Below are 11712 nucleotides of genomic sequence, written 5' to 3' on the forward strand. Positions count from 1 at the left end.
CGAGGACGAGGACGAGGACTGACCAGAGCGCAGAGCAGATCCACGGCCTCCAGCACCAGCTCCTGGTGTCCGACCCTCGACACGCCCAGAGACAGCAGCTCCTGGTGGGACAACCTCAGCAGCTTCTCCCCGTCCACCTGCTGCCTCTGGAAGGACGGGACGTACTGCTGCACGCTGTCGTCCAATCCTGGGAGAGAGGACACGTCAGGTGATCTGTCCTCAGCATTTATGAGAGGATAACGCAGCGATTGACATGCGAACTGAAGGTCAAAGGTCAGGACAGGACATGTCCTCACAGACACGTCCTCATGAGGACAAGACATGCCCTCACAGACAGATTCATGTCCTCACAGACAGATTTATGTCCCCACAACATGAGTAATGTCTGAAACACACACATATATAAAGTTTAGGGAAAAACATGGACGTTAAGGGAAAACATTGAAGGTCAAAGGTCAGGACAGGACATGTCCTAACAGACACGTCCTCATGAGGACAAGACATGTCCTCACAGACAGATTTATGTCCCCACAACATGAGTAATGTCTGAAACACACAAACACATATATAAAGTTTAGGGAAAAACATGGACGTTAAGGGAAAACATTGACGTTAAGGGAAAACATTTGGACTTTAAGGGAAAAACATGGATGTTAAGGGAAAAACATGGACGTTAAGGGGAAAAAAATGTGGACGTTAAGGATGTTTGGGAAATGCGTGGTTAAGGAAAAGAAACAAAGTGAAGGGCTAAACATGTTAGTTAAGGGGAAACACTTGTAAATTAAGGGAAAAGCATAGATGTAAAAAACATGGACATTAAGAAAAACAAGGTTTTTAAGGGAAAGCACATAAGGAAATATATATATGATATATATCAGCATATAAACTCCAACAAAGATACACATTATTATTTATAAATAAAGGTATGATGAGGGATTTTTTGTTGTCCAGCACTCGTCTGCTCTCTGACCTCGTGTGACCTTGAGTGAGACACCGTTAGCTCCAGTGGCGCCGACCCTCAACTTTGACCTCTGACCTCTCTGTGAGAGACCACAGCGGGAGACGGGGCAAAAAAAGAGGCCCCATTTCCCACCGTGTGAGCAGCGGACGTTTGAGAACGTCATCCTCTCCACGACCAGAACAAATCCTCCATTATTCTTTTTCTATCATTTAAAAACACTTTAGTCTGCGACGTCTTTAAGAACACGTCCACGTCTTTTTCTCACTGTGAGACACACTTTTATAAACCACTCACTCTCCCACACCAAAGCCCACAGAGAAAACCAGTGATTTTCGCTGCCGGGGACACAGGAGCTGCTGGTCCTCTGCTGCCTCGTGTGGTCACTTTGTGTCACTGACGTCAATCTGAACAAAGTACTTTTAATGCTGAAGTGACAAAATCTGTGTGTGTGTGTGTGTGTGTGTAGGGCTGTAAAGTCCTGGTCGACTGGTTAATTTGATTTCATCTGGAGGAATGTACCAAGTGCTAATGGGGGTGTTTTCAGAGCACCCCTGTTCCACAGATCACAGCGTGCCTTCAGAGAACACCCCCCTTGTTTTCAGTATTTTGGATTAGCCCAACCGACAGGAGACAGAAAGACTACAGAACGTCCAGTGGTTTTATTTAATGTTGAGCTACAGTCAGTCGTCCTCTAACATCCATGTCACAGACATCACAGACATCAAAGACATCACATCACAGACGTCACAGACATCACATCACAGACGTCACAGACATCACATCACAGACATCAAAGACGTCACAGACATCACATCACAGACGTCACAGACAGACATCACATCACAGACATCACATCACAGACATCAAAGACGTCACAGACATCACATCACAGACGTCACAGACATCACATCACAGACGTCACAGACGTCAAATATGTCACAGATATCAAAGACATCAAAGGCATCACATACGTCACAGTGTGGCAGCATTTTACAAAATAGATGGCGATAGAAGTCAAATGCAAAGTTTGCCAGTAACAGTTTTCATATCACAGCGCGACTACAAACCTATCATATAAAAACACTAAGCTAACTTGTCTTCGTTATGTTGCTCCGTCCGTTTTGAGTAAATTATCAAATCAGAATTGATATATTTCAATGTTTTAGTCTAATAATCATTTGTTTTATAACAGCAGGCGCACTCGCCCGCAACAACAGCAGCGATCTGTTTGTGTCTCAGCGGCGAAGCTGAGCTCCTGTGTTCAGTGTCTCTGTGTGAGGACATGAGACAAATCATCTCAATATGAGGACATGAGACAAATCATCTCAATATTCCTCTGTGTGAGGACATGAGACAAATCATCTCAACAGTTGATATCGCGCCGACTGTCTGGTTTTCACAGGTCTGTGGTCGACGTCCTCGCCTCAGTCTCATTTTTGTTTGTTTTTGGACCAAATGGCCGCTGCTGTGACTCAGTGAGCGACGCGCTGGACGAGCAACTGGCCGTCAGATTGCCTGAGCTGGTGTGAATGGCGGGGAAGGACAACAACTGTCCCCGCATGTGGTCGCCCCACCCCCCCGTCCACAGAGGGACGCGTGGTGGGGTAGACAGATGGTGGAGGGACATTCCTCCTGCTGATCATGTGACACCTCAGAGCTTTCACTGCTGACCACTTAGTGACCGCAGACGATAACACACACCGCCGCTGACACTTCACACAATGAGCAGCAAGTGTGTTTGCACAGGGTCTTTGTCCTCACGAGACAACAACATCAATGAAGTGGTTAAAAGACGCCGCTTTGTCTCCTTGAACTGAGTCTGGGACAGCTGAAACTTACACTAACCCACACACTGTGTCTCACAGTGAGACAAAGACGTGAACATGTTCTTAAAGACAGGAGCAGACTCTGGTTCGTGATCTGCTCTCAGCCCACTTCACGGGCTTTCGTCTCTGTGTTTGTTGACAGACAGAATTTGACTGGACATGAAAGCCTGTGACCAAAGTTCACTGATACACAACTTTCCCAGCGACTCACTGCATTTGTCATTATATTAACACAAGCTTCTAAATCTCTGTGCAGATAACGTGAACATGTGACGTTGAGGCGTGATTAAAAAGTGTGTTTTTAGTTTCCACACTTCTTTACTTTAGTCACACACACACACACACACACGTGTAACACAAGTTCATTTGTGTTGTGTGACGTCTCTGTCCCCTGTCCTCTGTCCTCACGTGAACAGACGACACCGACGTCAACAACGTCAACAACACAAAAGAAAACCTGCGGAATGGACTTTGACCTGCACACAGTTTTATTACAATATTAATGATCACAAATGTTACTGTGTTGGATATTTGACATGTTTTTACACGTCATAAACACTGGTTTACACCAACGTTAAACAAATGAGTGAACACACATCGGAAAAGGCAACAAATAATGACATTTGTTACTTTTACTTTCCTTAAAAAAGTCTCTTGTTTTATGTAAATCACACACACACACACACACACACACACACACACATCTCACACACACACACACACACACACACTCACTTTACACACACTCACACATTACACACACACACACACAGGAGCTGCTGGTCCTCTGCTGCCTCGTGTGGTCACTGACATCAAATGAAGGATTTTAAAAGCGTGTGTGTGTGTGTGTGTTGAGTGTGAATGTGTGTGTGTGTGTGAGTAAGTGTGTGGTGTGTGTGTGTGTGGGAGAGTGAGTGTGTGTGTGTGTGTGTGTGTGTGTGTGTGTGAGAGTGAGTGTGTGTGTGGGAGAGTGTGTGTGTGTGTGTGAGTGTGAGTGTGTGTGTGTGGTGTGTGGTGTGAGTGTGAGTGGAGTGAGAGTGAGTGTGAGTGTGAAGTGAGTGAGTGAGTGAGTGAGTGTGTGTGTGTGTGTGTGTGTGTGTGTGTGGGGTGAGTGTGTGGTGTGTGTGTGTGGGAGAGGAGTGTGTGTGAGTGAGTGAGTGGGAGTGAGTGAGTGAGTGGGAGTGAGTGAGTGAGTGAGTGAGTGAGTGAGTGAGTGAGTGTGTGTGTGGTGTGTGTGTGTGTGTGTGTGTGTGTGTGTGTGGGAGAGTGAGTTGTTTTACAAAGTGACAAAAAAACCTCACTTTCAATAAACTGAAACAAACTAATATGATTCTTTATAGAAGGAGAGGATTCTTTTAAACAGGAGAATTCTGCTCTGATCAAACACAGCTGTTTGAGGATCGCCTCAGTGTTTGCTGCTGCTGACGATGATGAAGCTGATGAAGCTGATGAAGATGATGACATGACTTTTAAAAAGCGTTCTGTGACGGGTTTGTGTCGCCGCCAAACTCCACTGCAGTGTTTGTGAAACGCAGAATGAGAGGAATGTTTGACATGAGAACATTGGATCCAGACGTGAGTGTTGGAGCAGAGTTATTGTGTTATTATGTAATCAAACTTTATTATTATTATTATTATTATTATTGTTATTTGATTGGTGTGACATGATACCTGTTTATTTTTAAAGTGAAAACAGACCACTGTTTCATGTTTTTAGGAAATATTATGGTCACACGTGCAGGCTGTGGTCAGATTTGTCCATGACGTCGTCAACTAGCGTCCACTAGCGTCAACTAGCGTCCACTAGCGTCCACTGGTCGTCATTAGCAGGTGACATTAGCCGACCCTGGCGTGCAGCCTGAAAGATTATCGACCTCCTCGAGTGTCGTCACGTGATCCGCGGGCCGTCGCCAGCACATTCCTGACGAGCGCACGCTCTCACTCAGCCGCCACCAGCTGTGACTGACGGCAGAGTCAGTGGCGGTTTGTGTGAAATATGTTCATGTTTTCATGAGCAGCTCTGCTGACGTTTGAATATTTCTCCCTGACTCTGGGAATGTGACGGAGGTTTGAACGCTGGCGTCTCTCCAGGAAACAAGCAGCAGTAACAATAACAGCAGCAGCAGCAGCAGCAGCAGCAGACACAGGAGCCGGTAGATTGTGTGTGTGTTTGTTGACACAGTGAAGTTTCACAGCTCATCATGTAAATTCTTCGTCGTCACTTCAACTATTTACAAGGACGATAAAAGTCAGAGTTTGTCTGAGTGAGTGAGTCACACACGTGAGGAGCAGGTGATACTGCAGCTGCTCCTCAAAACAACACAACACCTCAACTCAACACAACACAACACCTCAACTCAACACTGCACAACACAACACCTCAACTCAACACAACACTGCACAACACAACACCGCACAACACAACACAACACCCACCACACAACACCGCACAACACAACACAACACCTCACACACAACACAACACCTCAACTCAACACTGCACAACACAACACCTCAACTCAACACAACACTGCACAACACAACACACAACACAACACAACACCACACAACACAACACAACAATCACAACACAACAACACCTCAACACAACACTGCACAACACCTCAACACAACACAACACAACACAACCAACCAACTCCTCAACTCAACACTGCACAACACAACACCTCAACACAACTGATAACACTGCACAACACAACACCTCAACTCAACAAAACACCTCAACTCAACACTGCACAACACAACACCTCAACTCAACACAACACTGCACAACACAACACCGCACAACACAACACCACACAACACAACACCGCACCACACAAGACAACACAACACCTCAACACAACACTGCACAACACCCTCAACACAACACAACACAACCAACAACCAACTCCTCAACTCAACTCAACACTGCACAACACAACACCTCAACACAACACAACACCTCAACTCAACACAACACAACACAACACAACACAACACCACACCACACAACATGTAAAGTATTATAAAATAAAATCTATAGTAATAACCTACACTTCTAAGTATAAGAAGTAAAAGCCACAACAAACAGGCATTACGTCACCAGCTCAACTTTTATTTTGTAGTAACAAGTAACGAAGACATTTAAGGGAAATGTATCGGAGTAAAAGTACATATTTTATTTCGGAAAATAACGGCGCCATTTTTCTTTTTCTCAGCCACCAACTGCTCACCCTCCACCGTGTGTGTTGTGACGCGTAGTGTGGGGGGGAGAACGCGACGTAGCACGTACATGTACATGTGTGATTGAGCAGCTGAACTAAGCCAAAATGATCTATAATATACAATATTGTCTCAACTACTTATTGCTTTCAAAAATATACCAGTATAACTCTCACTACTAGCCCTACACAACACAACACAACATTTTTAACCTTTACTTTAATCACAGTCTGTTATTCATTTGTTCTCACTCTCCCACACCAGTGATTTTAGCTCGTGTGGACACAGGAGCTGCTGGTCCTCTGCTGCCTCGTGTGGTCACTTTGTGTCACTGAAGTTAATCCAAATACAGGGTTTCAAAGCCGAATTGACAAAATCAGACATTAGAACTTGTGGATCAACAGCTCCTGTGTGTGTGTGACGTTAAAATCACTGGTTTTCTCTGTGGGCTTTGGTGTGGGAGAGTGAGTGGTTTATAAAGTGATTAAAAAAAACTCACTTTCAATCAATTCAAAACAAAGTCATTCAGAGAGAATATCTATAACACATGATGACACACACACACACACACACACACACTTACCCCACCTGCTCCATCACAACAGGATGAGGGTGGAGAGCCGAGAGGAAACGTGGCCAAAGAGCACTGAGGCTATTCATGGCTTTAACCTCACACACACACACACACACACACACACAGGGTACAGTGAGAGGGTGAGGTGGGGGCTTTGGAACAAACACTGTTGGAGAGGAAAAAGGATTTCCTTGAGCTCTGAGCAGATTCAAACGACAGGAAGTAAAACATTTCACGTCCACTTTAAACGGTCAAATTTCTCTGTTTCATGGAGCAAAGAATCCAGGAAATATTCACATTTAAGAAGCTGAAGTTTACAGAAACCTTCGGCAACTTGGTGACTGTCGAGGGGAATTATGACGAGTCCTGATGTTAGCGTGAAAGAGTACACCGGTGGACAGACAGACACGTGTCGCACTCTCACTTGTGGACAGACGTCAGAGTTTCTCTCTGAATGTGAAAAAGAAAACAGGAAGTGGAGCTGGGCACTTCCTGCGATTCACGTGGCGTCCTGTGTGAACAGCGATGAGACGAACGCTGAGGCAGCTGCTCGGGCTGTGATGACATCACACGTCAGCTGACGGTGAACAGGTTTACTCCTCCCACTCAGCAAACAACCCCGCCCTCACGCAGCAGGTCTGGACTGCGGGCAGAACCTAAAGTCAGTCTGAGTCTACACAGTCTACATCACACGTTCATGTCTTTATCCCACTTTTCCAACAGGAAACTGAAGTTTGTAAACCACTCACTCTCCCACACCAAAGTCCACAGAGAAAACCAGTGATTTTAGCTCGCGGGGACACAGGAGCTGCTGGTCTACTGCTGCCTCGTGTGGTCACTTTGTGTCACTGAGGTCACAGATGCTAACAATGCTAACACAGATTTTCTAAAGCCAAATTGACAAAATAAGACATTTGAACATTTGATCAGTGTGTGATGTTAAAATCACTGGTTTTCTCTATGGGCTTTGGTGTGGGAGAGTGAGTGGTTTACAGACTTCACTTTCCTGTCTCACAGCGAGATAAAGACGTGAACGTGTTCTGAAGATGACGTAGAGTCTTTAATGAAGTAAATATGTGTGTGTGTGTGTGTGTGAGGCGCTGCACCTGTCAGAGGAACAGCACAGGTATGTGGATCCGTCTCAACACGCGAGCTCACGCTCTGACATTAAAAACTGTCACTCACACTTTCAGAGACACAGCGTCTCTGTGCGTTCTCTGTGTTATTACAATAAAAATGTTCAAAAACATCAACTATGGACGGCATAGTGTGCAGAAGTGCTCAGATCCTATAACGAGAATTAAGACTCATTTAAAAGTCACATTTATCATTTGAAGAAAAATGGTTATTTTGAAGAACGCGTGGATTTGAATGTTTTTTCACAGAAGATTTGTTATTTAATCTCATTTAACGGCAACATTTATAGACAACACACACACACACACACGCACACAATCCCTGATTTCATGATGGTGAACATGACAGTGACACAGTCGGACTGTGGGAAGAGACTCCAAGTCAAATAAAAGAATTCAAATAAGAGCGACTGAAAACAACACACACACACACACGCGTGCGCGCGCGCGCACACACACGCGCGCACACACACACACACACACCCTGAGGCTGTCACAGTCACAGTGTAAACACAGCAGCAGGATCTCGGTCAACGTCAAATACAACACGACCACAGTCGTCTCATTGTTATTGTTTTACATTCACATAAAACTGTAGATTTAAACTTGTTTTTGTTTCCATGGCAACGGCAGTGTTTGTTTGTTTGTTTGTTTGTTTACAGTGTAGATTCCACAGTGTGTGTGTGTGTGTGTGTGTGTGTCAAACACAGGTATGAATTTAACGACTCCTCTGAACAAGTCAAACGAGTCCGACTTTTATTTCGTCCGTTCGTCGCAGAACAATTTAAAAACATTCCAACTGCACTAAACTAAAGTGAAGCTCGGTATATTTTTAAATTGAATATTTCATAAAATCCAGCACACGAGAGTGAGGGAAAATAAAGCTAACGAGATGCATTCAGGGCCCCCGGTAAATCTCAACAAATCTGATCCATGAATCCAAAACAAATAAAACAAACATTTAAATTTCCATACAACCAGATTGTTGTTTTTTTTAAACGGGACATGGAGGCGTCAAATATTTGACTGTTGCCATGGTAATGTTGTCACATAGTAATTAAAAATCCCAAAATACCCCGAAGAAAGAAATCCAAGATTATTTTCATAGTGTTCATTTAATGTGACCATGTGACCATGTGACCATGTGATCATGTGATCACGTGTGACCGTGTGACCATGTGACCGTGTGACCGTGTGACCATGTGACCATGTTTTCAGGTCCTAACAGTCAAGCATGTGCAATGACTTTAAACCAAAAACACCGAGCGTCACATGAATAAAAGACTAAAGACTTCAGCGGAGGAGGCGGGGCTTAGCTGCGTCACAGATTAAAAGGCCGTGATGTACCTGAGCTGTCCACGTATGTGTGATCACATGTTACGTCCGAGCGAGGTCTTTGTCTCCAGTCTCAGATCTGTTTAAGCATCAGCTGAGCGTCACTGTGACCTCCTGACCTCCTGACCTCGCACACGGCAGGAGGTCGACCTCAGGGACGTTTGTTTCACTCAGCTCTTCATTGTCTCTGCTGCGTCATGACAACATGTGAGGGGACGACGTGACTGAGCTGTAAATCCAACGCCACAAAGACATTCACTCACTCTCCCACACCAAAGCCCACAGAGAACACCACTGATTTAACCACGCACGCACGCACACATGTTCAAATGTCTCATTTTATGAGTTCAGCTTTTGACAATCTTGGTTCAGATTGACCTCAGTGACACAGAGTGACCACACGAGGCAGCAGTAGACCAGCAGCTCCTGTGTCCCCAGTGTCTATGGGCTTTGGTGTGGGAGAGTGAGTGGTTTAGTTTGTCTCACGGTGAGATAAAGACGTGGACGTGTGACGTAGATTTTACGAGCGGAGTCTTTTGTGGATAAAATCAGCTGTTTCCTGATGGTAGCCATGTTTTGAGTCTGCGTGTTTGAACCTGAACTCTCTGAAACTGTAACTTCACAATCTGCTGCTGCTGAACATCATCATCACCATCACCATCATCTTCATCTCCATCTCCATCTTCATCATCGTCATGTGCACAACTGGACTGAGATTAACAATGCCATGTGGGTCTCAGTATGTTGCAGTAATAAAACACTAGGTCTCAGTATTTTGCAGCAGTAAAATAGTGGGTCTCAGTATTTTGCAGCAAAACAGGTGGGTCTCAGTATTTTGCAGCAGTAAAATAGTAGGTCTCAGTATTTTGCAGTAGCAAAATATGGGTCTCATCATTGCAGCAGTAAAATAGTGGGTCCCAGTATTTGCAGCAGTAAAACAGGTGGGTCTCAGTATTTTGCAGCATTAAAATAGTTGGTCTCAGTATTTTGCAGCAGTAAAACAGGTGGGTTCAGTATTTTGCAGCAGTAAAATAGTAGGTCTCAGTATTTTGCAGAAGTAAAACAGTAGGTCTCAGTAATTTGCAACAGTAAACCAGCAGGTCTAGTATTTTGCAGCAGAAAACAGGTGGGTCTCAGTATTTTGCAGAAGTTAAACAGTAGGTCTCTGTATTTGCAGCAGTAAAACAGTAGGTCTTAGTATTTTGCAGCAGCAAAACAGCAGGTCTCAGTATTTTTGCAGCAGTAAAAGAGTAGGTCTCAGTATTTGCAGAAGCAGGTCCTGTATTTGCAGCAAAGAGTATCTGCATGGCAGTGGTAAAACAGTAGGTCTCAGTATTTGGCAGCAGAGACAGTAGGTCTCAGTATTTGGAAAACAGTAAAACAGTAGGTCCCAGTATTTTGGCAGCAGTAAACAGTAGGTCCCAGCATTTATAGCTGCAGTAAAACAATGGGTCTCAGTATTTGGCAGCAGTAAAAGAGTAGGTCTTAGTATTTGGCAGCAGTAAACAGTGGGTCTCAGTATTTGGCAGCAGTAAAAGAGTAGGTCTCAGTATTAGGCAGCAGTAAACAGTGGGTCTCAGTACTGCAGTCTCACCTCTGAGCCAGTCCACAACTTGTTGTGGGTTCCATTTACTCACGGACTCCATTTCCACGCACAAACGCCGGTTTTTCTCCGGGGTTTTTTCCCTCTCGTTCGTCCAGAAAAATTAATCCGTGAATTAAAACATGATCCGTGAAAACTCAGCGTCTCCTGCGCTTCATCCACTCATTCACCAACTCATTCATCCACTCACTCCTCCGCTCACTCACTGACTGACGAGGAAAAGTTTACACGAGCCAAGAGGCGCGTGAGCCTGCTATCAGATTCCCTCCGCGGTAACCTCGCCCCCTCCCGTCTTCTCCTCCAATCACAGTAGAGTATATCTGTGCTGCGTTCACGTGCTATGGGAACAAACGACAGAAACACGTTTGAGACTCTGTTTTTCTTGTGTTTTGTGACAGAAAATGAGCTGAAATTTAAAAACATAAACAATTTTATAAAGTCTGAACTCATCTAAGGTTTTGACTGAAATATAATAATATAATCCTTTATTAGTCTCACCTGTAGGAGAACATTCACATGTAATCATTAAGAATTCATTATAAAACATTTCAAACTGTATCCCAGCTGAGATAGATAGGGCGGTAGGCGGGGTCACACCCTGGACTGTTCGCCCGTCCATCACACACAGATAAAGACAAACAACCATTTTAACTTAACTTAACTTAACTTAACTTATCTTGTTTCATATTAGCATATCTTATCTTAACTTAACTTAACGTAAGTTATCTTAACTTAACTTAACTTAACTTATCTGTTTAATTTTAACTTATCTTATTATTTTATCTTATCTTAACTTAACTTATCTGTTCCTGTTTCATATTAACTTATCTTATTTTAACTTATCTTACCATATCTTATTATTGTATCTTATCTTATCTTAACTTATCTGTTCCTATTTCATCTTAACTTATCTTATCTTAACTTATCTTATATTTCCTTGTTTCATCTTATCTTAACTTAACTTATCTGTTCCTGTTTCATCTTAACTTATCTTATTTTTACTTATCTTATCTTAACTTAACTTAACTTAACTTAACTTAACTTAACCTAAC

The 11712-nt window shown here is 43.7% G+C and overlaps 1 protein-coding gene across 1 annotated transcript in view; it reads right to left on the bottom strand.

Annotated features, from left to right (window-relative positions):
* The window catches only part of cnksr3 (cnksr family member 3), a 28377-nt gene extending 17483 nt beyond the window's left edge, over positions 1 to 10894 (bottom strand). Inside the window, exons 1-2 of the mRNA XM_044049823.1 lie at positions 10652 to 10894; positions 24 to 187 (exon numbers count right to left, since the gene is read on the bottom strand). Of these exons, the coding sequence (XP_043905758.1) occupies positions 24 to 187; positions 10652 to 10703 (216 nt within the window). The 5' untranslated portion in view covers positions 10704 to 10894. The remainder of the gene's footprint in view (positions 1 to 23; positions 188 to 10651) is intronic.
* Between the last annotated feature and the right edge of the window lie 818 nt (positions 10895 to 11712).

Source organism: Solea senegalensis, linkage group LG17 (genome assembly GCF_019176455.1).
Source record: "Solea senegalensis isolate Sse05_10M linkage group LG17, IFAPA_SoseM_1, whole genome shotgun sequence".
Classification (NCBI taxonomy): domain Eukaryota; kingdom Metazoa; phylum Chordata; class Actinopteri; order Pleuronectiformes; family Soleidae; genus Solea; species Solea senegalensis.